The 15,546-nt window shown below is 40.4% G+C and overlaps 1 protein-coding gene across 1 annotated transcript; it reads left to right on the top strand.

Annotated features, from left to right (window-relative positions):
• Positions 1 to 1,481: 1,481 nt before the first annotated feature.
• LOC143137536 (uncharacterized) lies at positions 1,482 to 13,066 on the top strand. Its single transcript, XM_076297772.1, has 3 exons — positions 1,482 to 1,747; positions 7,509 to 7,636; positions 8,234 to 13,066. The coding sequence occupies exons 1-3, from the start codon at positions 1,532 to 1,534 to the stop codon at positions 9,156 to 9,158; spliced, it is 1,269 nt and encodes a 422-aa protein (XP_076153887.1). The 5' UTR covers positions 1,482 to 1,531; the 3' UTR covers positions 9,159 to 13,066.
• Positions 13,067 to 15,546: the final 2,480 nt, after the last annotated feature.

Raw genomic sequence — 15,546 nt, 5'->3', positions numbered from 1 at the left:
ACTAACCATGTAGTTGTGTTTTCTATAGCATATTATTCGTTAACCTGTCGTTCTTTGAACTTTGAATGTTGGGATATGTCTGCGAGGTGTTTAGCCAAGTTCCATGCGTAGCATACTGCTTTTAAATTACTTTGAAACATATTTTACAAACGGGCCTCTGTGTACCTGATGGCTTGCCTTCACTATTCGCGATGTATCCGAAATAGTTCCAGATTTCACATCACCTTTTGTTTTATCCACAAGGCCGAGGACTGTCGGCAAATAACTATGTTGACGTTGCTGCGCACTCACTCACTCAGAGCTGCCTGCTTGACACGCCCACTTGCCTAGATGCGTGCAAGGAGCAGTGAGAACAGCAGTTCACACAGACCGTTATTATTTTAATACAGTATCGATTCTAAAAACGTCGGAAATCGTATCGTTTTTTGCGTGAAGGCATAGTGATACCTTTTTAGTATTGATACACCGTGCAACACTAATCCTGCCCCCTGAATCTTGTGTTCTGCAGCGAGAACCTCTGGTAAAGTGGAAAAAAAAACACTTATTTCCAACATGATCTTATAAAATGTATACAAAAACAAAACAAAGACAGGACATTCAACTAAAAACAACACTGTACAGTCAAAAAGGGACATATCCCACAAATCGAATGATAAAAATAACCAAAACCAAAACAACTACAAATGATTAAATTGTGTACATTTGATTATGGAACTTTATCTGACTTCTAAATGTGATGTGTTTTGGAAGTTGAATGAAACTGTCATCATCAGCACATACATGCTAATTCACATGCAAAGGTATTTGAATTGCAAATAATTATGTGCAGCCATCACCTGAGAGGGAAGATTAAGTGCTAATAAAACATCTAAATGCTAATAGTTCTAACATGTAGCCTCAGTGTATATGTTATGTACATGGAGTTTCACTGATTTCCTTCTTGCCATGTTTGTGTAGGAGACCAGGTGTGACAATGGAAGAAGCAGATCAGCTGTGCCAGCTGCTTTTCAACTGGTTGGGGAAGCGGGAGCTTGCAGCACAAAGGCTCTTGGCCTTGGCAGAAAAGCTGGAGGATGCAGCTGATCCACAATCCATTGCTTTATCACTACTCTTTGCAGTTGATCCACTAGTAATAACTGCTTTATTACTACCTGCCAGAGTAGTAGCTATTAGCCTGGCCAGCCCTTTTATTTTTGCAAAAGAGGGTGTTGCTGGCGTTACACGTGCCTTTACCACCGCCGTTGTCCCCTCTCGTGTTATCAATATCCGTGACACCATCATCAAGGAAGCTCATCAGGTGGTCAGATAAGATGAAGAAATGGGCAACGCCATCAAGAAGCTGCTAGAAGAGTTGCTCAAGAAGTGTGCAGAACAAACACCTACTACCCATGCCTACAGTAGCTCTGCTGATGCTGCGGAGCTTAAAACACCTACTGCCCATGCCTCCAGTAGCTCTGCTGATGCTGCGGAGCTTAAAACACCTACTGCCCATGCCTCCAGTAGCTCTGCTGATGCTGCGGAGCTTGAAGTCATGACTCAGCTGATGGGGCAGATCGCTAGGAGAAATAATATTGAAGTGCCTCTGGAGGTTCTGCAGAATTTCAACCAGGCTACACTCCATCACAAGTCAAGACCAGGGAGTCTTGTTGACCCAATGACTGCCTTGAACTGCCTCTCAAGAGCCAGCACCAGTACCACCACACTCGCACCTGGTACGGTCATGACTGCCATCACAGGAGGACTGAAGGTATTTGTTGTGTGTGTGAGTGTGTGTGTGTGTGTGAGAGAGAGAGAGAGAGAGAGAGAGAGAGAGAGAGAGAGACTAGTAGCATTTAAATGATCATTAGCGTGAAAACATCATCAATTGACCTGTCGCTAAGCTCTGCCCCCCATTGTTACGTGTGAAAACTCGGACAAACAAACCAGACTTGATTAGAAATACATTGTGGACAATGGCTTTGAGGACGTTTTGGTTGATAACAGATTTACTTTCCTCCAGAAGCTATCAAAAGGGACTTAATTATGCTATGGAGGGGTGTATTCAAAACTTTAGAATAGGTCTACATACAAGGTGATAAGCAGTTGTGGCGAGTAGGCGTGCAAATCACCGTGCAAAAACCACTGACGTTAATGCTAGCTAGTGGAAGATTGATACTAAGATATGTTAGGTTACGTTATTTGATGTTGTAAGAATATAGTAGTTGGTTAATGAGCATTTTCATCTTGGGATTTAACAGGGAACCTGTGCCCACATTGTTGGCTTAGTAGCCTACATTACGTCGAGCTGTTGCAAACGCGAGAGACGTCCTGTAGGCTACAGTAGGCTACTGTTGATGAAAATATACCGCGTTTTCTAGCTTCTCGGGGTACCGGCTATCAGTAGGCTATTACACGTCCCCCATGCAAAACGTTTGACCAATGTTATCCGTCGGGGTTTTTTGAGTTAATAAACTCCATAAATAACCATTAATTTGTCATTTTATGCCTCCTCCCTGTTGTTTCCTAGTTGTCCGAGCTGATGTCCGAGTCCCGTTGAGGCTGGACTGTCATTGGCTCATCAACGTTCTAAGGGTGGCGCTTAGCGACAGGTCAATTCAGTACTAGCTAAGGTTATGTCCACATTACTAGGCCAAATCTGTTTTTTTTTGTTCATAACAGAAATGAAAAGAGTTTGAACAGTTCAAGTCCTGTTTTTTGAAAAGTTTGACTTTTTCCAATTCTGCTTTGGCCTTAACGGCTAGGTTCACACCACAACTCTTAAATGCTCAATTTGTGTGGTTGTTTGCAATGTTTTTATGAAATGTGGCCACTATCAGAGTCCTCCTACCCATAGACAGTAACAGACTCCGTTGTTTTCAATGGGAGGGCACTGAAGGTTTTTTCAGTTGGCTTGCCATCGTACTGCGCAGACTTCGTGACGTTAGCCATCGAACTGAATCTTGTAACTCCTATGATAGATGGTTCACATAGAAATTCTTCTCACACTTCCTTCACCTTCAAAGTCATCAAAGTTAAACATTTATTTATGTATTATTATTAATATCATCCTAACAAGTGATATTAAGTCATGTTAATGTTGAAACTACCAGACATGATCATCTTCAAACACAATCATGGTAAAACATCCACTTTTCCGACCTACAGTCAATCCATCGAAAACCTCTGAAATGATTAGCGTTAGTGCCGGTTTTTTATTAGGTTTACTTGCCTATACGTAATGCTTTACCTTAACATACAATGGTATTGTAGGCTACATAGCTTTGTTCATGAGTTTCCGTGCTGGCAGGACTTAGCTTCTTATCCAAACAATACGGTTATCTCCCTACCGTGCGACAGGCATAATAGTGTCATATTACGTCAAACGTTAGCTTTCCTAACGGACTCGCTAACTATACTTCTTATGGGAACCTCAACGTTACATACGAGGTAGTTGAGCCTGTTTTGCCTTCTATTGTTTATGTAGATAATACAGAAGCTACAATATCGGCACAGGATATATGTTATATGAAGTTATGGGAGTTCAAAAAAATCCTAAATGAATAGGCGTTCTATGGGGTTGATAACCACTGCTCCATGGATGCTTCTACTTCCGGGAATTCGCCTGCCCCCTTGGTCCTACCCAGTGAGCACTGATGATGGATCCTGAACTGACCCACATACGCAAAACAACAACAAAGAACACACTGTTTGGAAAACATCAGATATCGGTCATATAAAGTGAACAATTTTGATATTGACTTGGTAGTGTGAACCTAGTCTTCTATATTTGAATCTGATACAGGTCAATTTTGTTGCAATGCGACCTCAGTATGAATACAGTAATTTTTTTGTGCATTAGCCGCATTGTGTATAAGCCGCAGGATAGTGTTTTATGCAAGTTAAAATAAACAAAACCATATTAATGCCATATTAACTGCCCCCATGTATTAAACTCATAGCTGAAGAAATTTTGCAAAGTCAATGTATAAGCCGCGGCTAAGAGTTGGGAAATTACGGTAGTCTCATTGGAATTCATGTGACTTGCAAAGAAAAGTTGATGGGCTCCTATTTAAACGGTCAAAAGTGCCACGTCTGAAGCGTGATGTGCATGATCATTTAAGGCATGTTTGAATCTAATTATGCTATATTGATAACAGTAAACGGTAAAAATGCTGGGCGCAAGTTCAAAATGGTTGTTCTTATGTTCCTTATTTAACCATGGGTCAGGTGTGTTTTGGCCGTAACATCCATTAAACCAATGAGAGTGACATCACACTCCCCACGGCCCCTTCCCTATGGAATCAAAACAACGGCAATAATATTTTCTACTTTTACAACCTTTTGTGTTGGCATGTAAATATCCAGTCCAAAACTAACGTTGGCAGAATGATTGATGCTGGATTTGAACCAAAGATCCTTAAGTCAAATCTCGCTCCTCTAACCACTGTGCTACAGCACATCTTGTACATAGTGAAACTGCAATAATTTTTAGCACTTAAAGCATTGGTTGCTAGATAACGATAAACAAACTCAAAGATCGTAATTCTTGATTTCGCTTACGCTTTCGATGGTTTTATGCGTTCACTAAACAAAGATTATTTAAATTAAACACCACTTTTCCATCAAAAAGCGTGTTGTAAAAGGCATAACTTGTTAGATTTAAGACCTGAGTTCGCTAGCTCTGTGCCTGCCTGTGCGTGTGGTGCCTATGGTGCCCGCCAACCCTGGCCGACGAGAACCCGCATGAGAGATGTGACTCAGGACGTCCCCTGATTGGCTAGTCAGTAGGTGATGCAATGTGCTGATTGGCTCTTCAGAAATGCTGTCAAGACCATGCCAAAATTCGCTGATTGGCTCTTCAGAAACGACGACAAAACACTGCCAAAATTTGTGTCTGTAAAAAAGTTTTGTAGCTTTGTACATCCAGTGCAGTGTTTCCCACAGAATTGAATTCTATTTGTGGTGGTAGGTGACGGTGTTATGATGCTAATGGATTTAATCACGATTTAGCCAGTCGTCTTCTATGCCAACAACAATCCTTGCAGGATTTTTAATGCTTTCTTTAAACATGCATGCAGGTTTGTTGAGGGACAGACTCAAGGAGAGGCTGTGCAAAGGCGCACATAGCTGTACAATGACAGGATTTCATCCCATTTAAATAGTACAACATAGAAAATCATTGTGTGGTGGTCAGTGTTGATATTGTGGTGGGCCGCCACAAATAAGTCAATGTATGGAAAACACTGCAGTGTTGCATACAAACGATGGATGTCACACTTCTCCCAATTTCTGCCTAATTGTAAAGACATAAGTTCCTTTATTGCCTGTAGCTATAAAGCTGTTCCACACACGTTCAAACTAAATCCCAGTGGACAAATGTGCACAAAATATTTCTTTAGATAGGCCTATTTTTTATTTTATTTTTTTGCACACAGACAAATTAATTCCACAGCTGCAAAACGGTTCTACACATGTGCAAATCATATCCTTGAAGACTGTTTTTTTTTCGCACATGCACAAAATATTTCTACAAGTACAAATTTTCTATGCACAGTTCCGTGCTGTTTCCATATACAGTTGCAAAACTCTATTACACATGTGAATATCTTTTCACGGGTACAAAATATTATTGCCGTTGTTTTGATTCCATACTTCCCACAGCCCTGGAAATGACTTGACTCATATCTGCTTGTCATTCATGTAATGCAAACCAGAAATTAACACTTATCCCACACTTAGCCTATCTCTTCTGTGATCCAAGAAAGATTGTCTGGTGTTTGTTTGGTTTTTCAACATTTGTTTTAACTAATGAAATAGAAAACATAATGAACTGCATCCACATATTGTTATGCACAACACAAGTCATTTCTACTGGTGGACTATTAAGGTCCTGCCTACGCTGTTTTTTTTTTTTTTAAACCAGTGAATTTATTTTATTGGTTAGGCCTTGCGTCTACATGACTCAGGCATTTTAGGAGGCTGTAACCAATAGTTTTTGTAACCGGGTTCCGAAGTGGGATTTTTTTAAATCGCTGGTTAACTTTTGCTGTGTAGATAGCCCTCAACTCAGCCACTGCACTCGACCTGACACGCTGCTTGTCAAAACAAACCAAACCATTTGTTTATCATATTAAAATATTTTTTCTTTCCCGTCATGATTTATGTGCACAATGTATTAGCATGGACTTAGTAACTAACTTAGTAACTTACTACATGGAAGTTGTGCTTTCATAGCATAGCATAGCGTCGCATAGCTTAGCATAGAAGTTACACTACCACACTAGAAGTTCTGCTAACGTTACCTACCATGTCACTGTTAATCAGTGGACGAGACTTTTTTTCCTCTTCTTTTTTCTGTTCATGTGCGTTTAGTAGCCCACACAACACAGAAATAAACAGTAAGTAGTACTATTATAGAGCTTTTGATAAATTTTTCGTATGCGCACCTATATTTTGTAAGCCTTTATGCTATTGAGTAGCCGCTATTCCCGCTGTAGCCTGTGGGGAAGGGTTGTGAATAAAAGCCTAGGCTGTAAATGACGGGAGAGTAAGCTGTGGCAGGGGAGTTTTCAAGGTTTTCACATTGATCTCTTTTTTTCGTGCCCACAGTTTGGTGACTTGGTGACCTCGAGAAATGGAGGTATATGAGAAAACTCGCTGGATTTCTCCTTTAAGGGACAAAATTAAGTTGAGTAATAAATAAGGATCACAGCCAAGATAATGGTCTCTCTCTCTCACACACATTCAAATTCTTTGTGTTCACTGCCAAAATAAACGAGATTGGGCACAAGTATGGCGGCACTCTCCTCAAAGTGACGTAGATGGCATGAATATTTCTTAGCTGGGGATGACTTGTGCCTTTCACTTTAGACCAGGTTTTTCTTGGTCAGTGGCATTTAGTGCGTTGCGCTTGGTGCCACAATGCGCCAGGTGTAAGATAGGACCCCAGCCTGTTTGAAAGCATGCACGTCGTCTGACGTGCACCTCTCAAAAATTGTAAAAATTGTAACCACAAGGACTGTTATTGATCAACTCGCCCCATGTGTTGATAGCCAGTTTACTTCAGCTGCATTCTGTGGGTAGCAATGTGCAAGTTTGCTGACAGAAACTTTGCAAATCACCTCAGACATTTTTTGGGGGTTACAATGATGGAGTTTATGATTGTATACTGTTGAACAAGGCTGTCGGCCAAACAAACAAAGATATGGTAGTCGGCTGTAACCTTTGTTCTCTGAATGAAGAGACTAAGTTAAGGTAAGTTATACTCTATTCAGAGACGTGTGTCAATTTCATCAATAGTCCCACGCCAGCACAGGTGCTTAATGCAGTACTAATCAAGGGTGTGGCCAGTGCAACCGGTGTGTCTTAAAGAGTTCTTCGATCTGGTAGGTCGATTCCCTGTACATATGGAATATGTAACAATAGTGGAGAAAGTCTCTTCATTCAGAGAACAAAGGTTACACCGTAGCCAAATGATATATTATGTTTGTGTAATTTATTCAGAGGTTTGGTTTGGTATATTTTTTCAGGTTGGTATGAATTTTAGTCTTCCTCTCTTCCTGTCCTCTGGTGCGATGGCCAGCCAAGTCCTGAATGATGCAGCTAGACAGATAAAGGAAAACTCCAGCATCCTACAGGAGAAGCTGGATGCTCTCAAGTATGGCCATACTTATGTGGTATCAAAATGATTTTGAAAACGTTATGTTACGATCAAAAATGTGTTAAGGGTGCCTTTAATAGGGTCTTGTTTATAGCCATATTAATATCTCTATTATTATGCCTTTGTGGGGTCTAACATAGTTTCAGAAATTATCCATGAAACGGTCTACTGTTTTGGCTTCTGCAGTAAATAGCAGTCCATTCACTACTGATGCAAAACCTGGATTTTTGTGTTTGGATTGAAACCAACTACTGACTACTGTTGTAGTACAAGAGCAAGGGCAGCCGTGGCCTACTGGTTAGAGCTTCGGACTTGTAGCCGGAGGGTTGCCGGTTCGAACCCCGACCAGTAGGCACGGCTTAAGTGCCCTTGAGCAAGGCACTGCTCCCCGAGCGCCGCCGTTGTTGCAGGCAGCTCACTGCGCCAGGATTAGTGTGTGCTTCACCTCACTGTGTGTTCACTGTGTGCTGAGTGTGTTTCACTAATTCACGGATAAATGCAGACCAAATTTCCCTCACGGGATCAAAAGAGTATATATACTTACTTATGCAGCAACTAGTATAAACAGTGTTTCTCCAACATTTCTCCTCACAGGGAGATCATCAAACAATTTGCACAACTGAAACATGTCGTCGAGAATTTGGGTGGATACTCCGCCTCAATCAATACTGAGGAGCAGGACCTTGTGAATTACATCATATCAACATGCGAGGACCCTAAGTTGGCCGAATGGTTGCAAGAAAAAGCAAATCAGGTTGAATTCATAAACCTTCTACGCTACTCGTTGCGTTATTTGCGCAGCATTTTGGAAAGCGAAGACAGAACAAGATGGGAAGATAAAGATCACATACACATCGTTTTTGTTGCTCATGGAGGCGTTACTGATACCTTCATTCCAACAAGTTCAATGGTGCCTATACCTACCATTCGTGATACCATTCTCTACTCTCCATGGAACTGTGGTATTAATGCACATGTTGCGTCTGGCATTGCTGTCGGGTCCATTAAACCCCACCACAGACGTTTCGAGGAAGGAGAGCCAAACGTGTTGCCTGAAGACTGGAATCGCATGCGTAAATCTACATTCCACAAAATCTCAGAAATCACCGTCCATCCTGTAAGTCGTGATGAACCTGTCTGGAAAGCATTTCAAGAGCTTTTCAAGGCCAATAAACTACAGAAAGAGGACCGGATCATCATTCCATACCTGCAAGAAGATGAAGAAGAAGATGAAGAAGAAGATGAAGAAGAAGGATGTCGTTTTTACGTGTTTGTCTTTGCCATGTCATGGATAGTCATGCTATGGGGAAAGACTGCCACTATCCACCTGGCCGCTTGTCTGAACCGGAGATATAATCTGTGGCGCAATGAGTGGGCGGCGCAGTATGCGTACACAGAAGATGGCGTCTACATGACTGCCGACATGGATGCCATTGAGATAGACGAGGAGTTACACAGAGCAATCAAATCAATGTTTGACCGCAGGGTTGTCGCAAGGGAGGGGCGGGGCCCTATGTGAACTTGACAGGTGCGAGGCCCTTTTCACTTACGCGCATGAAATCATGTGATAGACTACACGTAGCCTACAGTCGGTGCATGTTTAATAGTAGGCTAAAAGGCTACAGCAGCTTGTCCTTAAGAGGGGAAATTGTATAGCCTATAACATTAGCTGAGTCACATAAATATTTGACCATTCATTTATCAGTCATTTAGTCATTTATCACAGGCTACATCACAAAATCTCATACAAATGGAAACCAAACTTTGTTAATTGGTGGTGTTTTGAGCAAGACCAATTATTTGCATTATCACTGAATGGGCTTACAGTGTTGCTAATGGGGCAGATTGCTACGTCACAATTTTATATCACTATCAATGCTCAACATATAATTACATTTCTGTGGTAGTGTGTTGAGGGTTTCTACAGACAAACCAAAGTATTAAACTTTGAAAGTGTACAGAGAGGTTATAGCAAGACCTCTATCTGTAGGTAGAAATGTCCATGGCTTCCTGGTCTGGTATCGTCAAGTACGGGCACGTTTGATCAAATCAGCGCTGCATAGATCAACCATTTTTTAAAGGCTTGGTGATGTCAATAACTTAAGGTTTTTAAGGAGCCAATGATATGTAATAATTGATATGCCATGGAGATAGACATGGAGTTACACAGAGCATTCAAATCAATTATTTGATACAACATAATAAATAAATAAATACATAGTAATAATAATAATAATAATTATTGGTGAAGGGTAGAAGGCAGCTGTTTTTGAAACATGTGGTTTCAGTTCTTATAAAGACCTGTAACATCATCCACAGGGGAGAAGCTGGAAAAGGTGGTGGTTTGAATGATGATTCTGTAAGTGTGATTTAAGGTGAGCTCAGAGTACAGAGTGTGGACTGTAGGGAGGTCACACCAAATTATGTCAGAGGCTTTGGTGACAACCCTGGGGCAGCCGTGGCCTACTGGTTAGCACTTCGGACTTGTAACCGAAGGGTTGCCGGTTTGAACCCCGACCAGTAGGAACGGCTTAAGTGCCCTTGAGCAAGGCACCTAACCCCTCACTGCTCCCGGAGCGCCGCTGTTGTAGCAGGCAGCTCACTGCGCCGGGATTAGTGTGTGCTTCATCTCACTGTGTGTTCACTGTGTGCTGAGTGTGTTTCACTACTTTACGGATTGGGATAAATGCAGAGACCAAATTTCCCTCACGGGATCAAAAGAGTATATATACTATACTTATACTTATACTCTCTAATTTCCTTTTGGTGCGGCAGTCTGAACTCCCATAGCAGACAGTGATGGATGATGTGATGATGGTTTCTATGATGGCTTTGTACTGTAGAAATGCACCAACATGATGTTATGATGCTTATAACTTAACAAACAATTAGCAACTCTCCTCTCCCATTGTACTATGGCAGGATGATGTATTAATAACTACTGCCAGCTCTACAGTCCTCATTCATTCACTCCTTTGACTTCTGAAATTGTAGAATTGTAATGCTTTGCTGTACTGCCTTTTCTCTTTGACCTATAATTGCATGATTGTATTTTAAACCATATACTATTGTACCAATTACATGTATGAACTATGATGCAAACTAACTTGTACGTCAGATGGCCAGAGGTAAAATGAGGTTATGTAACAAAGTTGATAAGAATCTACCTGAATTCATGATGTATCCTACTATATGTGTAGATTGAATTCAAGATGCATGTCATTTTATCTGGGGTTTTTTTTTAATATGTTTTTATAAAGGCTAGTTGATGTCAACAACTTGACTGGTTTTTAAGTAGCCAATGAAGTAGCCTTTCTAAGGGGAGGATTTTTTTTCTCTATAAAAGCCCATCATCTCCCTTCTGTTGGGACGTGCTTTGTTTCTCTGCTTTCCTTCAGCTACTATCAAGTATCTTTCTATCGCCGCCAACAAGTGAATTAAATTGTCCTAAAATTCTTGAGAGAATTGCTTTAAAACTTAAACTGTGTACCATGTTGTTAGTCGCTTTGGGTTAAAAATGCGTCAGCCAAATGTAATGTAATGTAGTGTTAATTTTAATGTCCTTTTTAGTCTTTGTCATATTTAGTCATTCAAATATAATTTTTGTTAGTCAAGTTTTAGTCGACTAAAAGTCTCGTGATTTTAGTCTAGTTTTAGTCGAAAGAAAACTAAAGGTATCTTAGTCTTAGTCAGTTTTAGTCAACACATTTTAGTCTTTTTTTTTTATAACAAATTATTTCTGATTACCATTTGAGTCAAATAGTGTTTCACACATCGGAAATTTCCAACAATATTGTGTGTCCACAGGGCTACTCGTCTGTTATAATTACTTATTCTGATTTTTTGCCAGTCAGTATGTTTACATGCACAGGTAAGTCGAGCTACAGTTATAGCTCGGCTGGGATTTGACCATAGACAGTAAAAGATTTGACTGGACCACTGTCATATTCGTAGACCAGTGTTTCTCAAAGTGTGGTCCGCAAGCTATCCCAAGTAGTCCGCGAGCAGACGTGGTAAAATATAATATAGATGAGTTGTTTGCAATATTGAACCAACTTGTATGTAAAAACAGTTCTGCAACACTGTCTATGTAAGATATGCCAGTTTAAATCATACAGTATCCACACAATAAGCAAAGTGCAAAGACAAATAAGCAAGGTGGTTCAGTGAGTAGGCCTATTGTGTAGACTAATTATAGGCTACTGTTGAAGTAGGTATAATCTTTTTTTTTTTAGCTAGGGTTAGTTAAGTGGTCCTGAAACTGAAGAAGTTTGAGAAACACTGTCATAGGCCAAAGTATTAATGTTTTACTCCGCCTCGCTAGATGGCGATATGCGCACAAACACAACACATTCCCCAAACAGACTCTCCATCTTAGCCATAGCTAACTTGCTAGCGAACTTTCCATATTAGCTTACTTGCTAGCAAACTTTGCATCATCAGTCTAACTAGTTAAATAGTTGACATTACATGATGAATATTTTCGTATGGACATTCTGGGGGATGTTAATTTGTATGAGAGAAGCTTCAACTTCTGGGTATGTAGCATTGTGGCATAAAGCTTAGGTAGTTAGCTTGCTAACTCTGGCAGAAATCTCCAGTGTTCTTGTTCCATGTAGTTTCGTGTTGCAGCCACAGGGTTGCAGCAACAGCATGTAGACTAGCCTACAGGAAAGCTGTTGCGTATGAACTCATTCGGAATATTTTGAAAACATAACAGCTAGATATTCTGTCTTCTCATTTTGTAGACGAAAATGAAGAGAGATTTTATCTTAGTTTTTATTTCATGCAAAACATTTTAGTCTCGTCTTTTTTCGTCAACAATAATGCATCTTAAGATAGTCTTAGTCAGTGTTTCAGGACATTCCTGCCGTCTCGTCATCGTCTCGTCTTAGTCATGAAAAAAAAGGTTGTTGACGAACATATTTCCTCTCGTCTCGTCTGACGAAATTAACACTAATGTAATGTAACATGCACCCTCAATTAGAACATAGAGCTGTAACTGTACACATGTAACTCCCTGTTCTCTAGTTCTCCACCAACATGCACCCGACTCCCTGTTCTGTAGTTCTATTCTTAGCTGTTTTCGTTTTGCCTCACCTGAGCATCTGCAACTGCTGTCCATGGAGCGGTCCTTGCCAGTGCACCTGCACACCTGAGCAGCCCATGGGGTCCAGGAGAAGATGGCAAGGCCAAGACACCCCACAGGACTGTGTAGCGCGACACAAATCTGTTTTTCTTTCCCTCCCTTTACTTTATCTCGTTTTCCAATATTTTGCTCTTAGTGCATCCAGTAGATAATTTAGATTAGTTTAGAGAGCCTCTCCTTTACAATGTGTAATCTACATTTATCCCAAATAAACATACAACTATCTTACAACCTTATTCTCTTGTACTCTGATTCCTGTTTAAATGTGAAAAGTATGTTTCTGTGTTTTTAAGCTATAGCATTTGCTTGTGATGATTCTGCCAATGATGTTAATCCATAAAATCCATTTGGGTTTGGGTTGGATTGGACTGAATATTGCCAGACTGGCAGAAGTGACCCAGCTCAGTGGTGTTGCAGTGTTGGGGGTAACGCGTTACAAGTAACGCGTTAGAGTACTCTTATTAGTTTTTTTCCGTAACGAGTAATTTAACGCGTTAGTTTTGCGAATTCAGTAATCAGTAACTCCATTATTTTCCAAAACAAGCACTCATTACTCCGTTACTTTAAGAATTTCCCTCAATAAGGAAAGTAAAGTCCCTGCTTTTCTGCATTTAGTCAGATGTGGCTGCTTGCGTCTGTGCCCTGCTCCTTGCCTCTCTGTGTGTGTGTGTGTGTGTGTGTGTGCAGGCGTGCCTGCAGGTGTACATCCATACACACTGTGCGTACCATCAAGCTACTCAACAACAGAAAATTTCCCTTGTGTGTGTGTGTATTCACACCAAATTGGCCTACCATACCTTCCCAACTATGCACAGTATCCCTTTAGCTGCATGCCATTAGGCTATTTACCATTTTCTATTAGGCCTACGTAAAGTTAGTGAACACGTTATCAAAATTAACGTGCACGCATTTTGTTTGAGCAGGAGAGAGAATACGCACGCAGACACGCAATAGGCTACTGTTTTCTTTTACTCGGCTATCTATATGGTTATCAGCACACAATGTTGAGCAAATTCACTAACTCAATACCAAAGATTCTAGAATCTTTGCTCAATACTCATCAATGGATATCACAAGTTTAAACAACGAAAACAAAGGATGGAGGCAGCAAAGGTAGGAGTTATTCCAGATGGGCAAGAACAAGGTAGGCAATTGGTGTGCTTGTCAGAACGTTAGACTGCACTAAAGCCAGACGTCACGTTACGCTAGAACAAAATAGAACAAAACTAAAGGTAACTTTAGCCTGTATAGGGCTGTATCAAGTTGTCCAAATGAGTAGGTCATTGTAGACATTGTCGTTGTATTTTGGATGTGGATGTTTTTATGCTATGTAGGCTACTTTTTTGCTGACCAATGCACGGACCTAAAACGGACAAATATTGTTCACGAGTGATTTTTTTTTTTTTGCGCGGGGGGGGGGGGGGGCGTACCATAGCATTAATTCCTGCAGGCGCCCCTGTATGGCAAGCGATTTTCACATTTACCCGCTAGACTGGATATGTATTGCAGATATCTGTAATTCAGTTTTGCCTAGTCAAAACGAACATTTTAGATATCCGCAATTGAATTCTTCCTATCCATAATTGTCATTTCAGATATCCACAAAGACATTCTTCCTAGGACAAATGACGCCACATTTGCCATTCATTTCTATGGGGTTTATCATTACGGATATCTACAATTCAGTTGCAGATATCCACTATGTGAATTACGGATATCTGCAATTGAATTGTAGATATCTGTAATTCCAGTTAGAGATATCTACAATTTGATTCTGACTAGTATTAACTCCAGTTGAAGATATCTATAATTACATTTTGACTAGGCAGAATGAAAGTTATAGATATCTCCAATTTCAGATATCTCTAATCAAAACTCATTCAAGATATCTATAACTTGATAATAGATATCTACAATCAAATTATGACTATCCCTAACTCCAGTTTGAGATATCTACAGCAGTGTTTCTCAAACTTTTTCAGACCAAGGACCACTTAATCAATAAATAAAAAACCACGGACCACCTAGCTTAAAAAAAAGAGTAGACCATTTCAACAGTATACTGTATTACACAATAGGCTTACTCGATGAGCCACCTTGCTTATTGCCTTTGCACCTTGCTTATTGTGTCAGAGGATTAATATAATTTAAACTGGCATAGTTTACACGGGCAGTGTTGCAGAACTGTTTGGATTTACATACAAGTTGGTTTAATACGGCAAACAACTCATCTATATCATATTTTACCATGTCTGCTCACGGACCACTTGGGATAGCTTGCGGACCACCAGTGGTCCCCGGACCACACTTTGAGAAACACTGATCTACAACGTCATTTTGACTAGTCAAAATTCCATTTACAGATATCTACAATGTCATTTCGCCTAGTCAAAACTTATTTCAAGATATCTGAAAAGGAACATGTAGATATCTTGAATTGAAGTGAATGAAAGATATCTTGAATTAGAGTTTTGACTAGGCGAAATGACGTTAGAGATATCTGTATTGCTATGCAAATTAGGCCCGCATCCCACTTTAGGCGGGAGAAGAGCGTGTTGTTGTTCAAATCATCAAATCACATAGCACCTGTTAACTTTGTAATTAGCACTAATTAGCACCATGTCAGAGCAGCCAGAGGGCGAAGGAGTTTTTAATCGTCTTTTTAATGCTGCAGCTGCAAGACAGGAGCTGGCAGCAAGAATTGATGATTCAATGTTGCTTTGATTTTTTCGATTACAGCCAACACCATAATGGAATT

The sequence above is a fragment of the Alosa pseudoharengus genome, unplaced genomic scaffold (assembly GCF_046254945.1).
Source record: "Alosa pseudoharengus isolate Yale_2024_CS ecotype anadromous, Long Island Sound unplaced genomic scaffold, YU_APseudo_1.1 YU_APseudo_1.1_scf_21, whole genome shotgun sequence".
Classification (NCBI taxonomy): domain Eukaryota; kingdom Metazoa; phylum Chordata; class Actinopteri; order Clupeiformes; family Clupeidae; genus Alosa; species Alosa pseudoharengus.
Note: the sequence above shows the minus strand (reverse complement) of the source record. Positions and strands in the feature narration are given on the sequence as shown.

Bases quoted from the DNA above. Each gene is read 5' to 3' on its own strand.
- LOC143137536 (XM_076297772.1), top strand. From the start codon at position 1,532: ATGACTCAGCTGATGGGGCAGATCGCTAGGAGAAATAATATTGAAGTG. The intron at 1,748-7,508 runs GTATTTGTTGTG...ATATTTTTTCAG, and splicing joins CCATCACAGGAGGACTGAAG to GTTGGTATGAATTTTAGTCT. The intron at 7,637-8,233 runs GTATGGCCATAC...TTCTCCTCACAG, and splicing joins GAGAAGCTGGATGCTCTCAA to GGAGATCATCAAACAATTTG.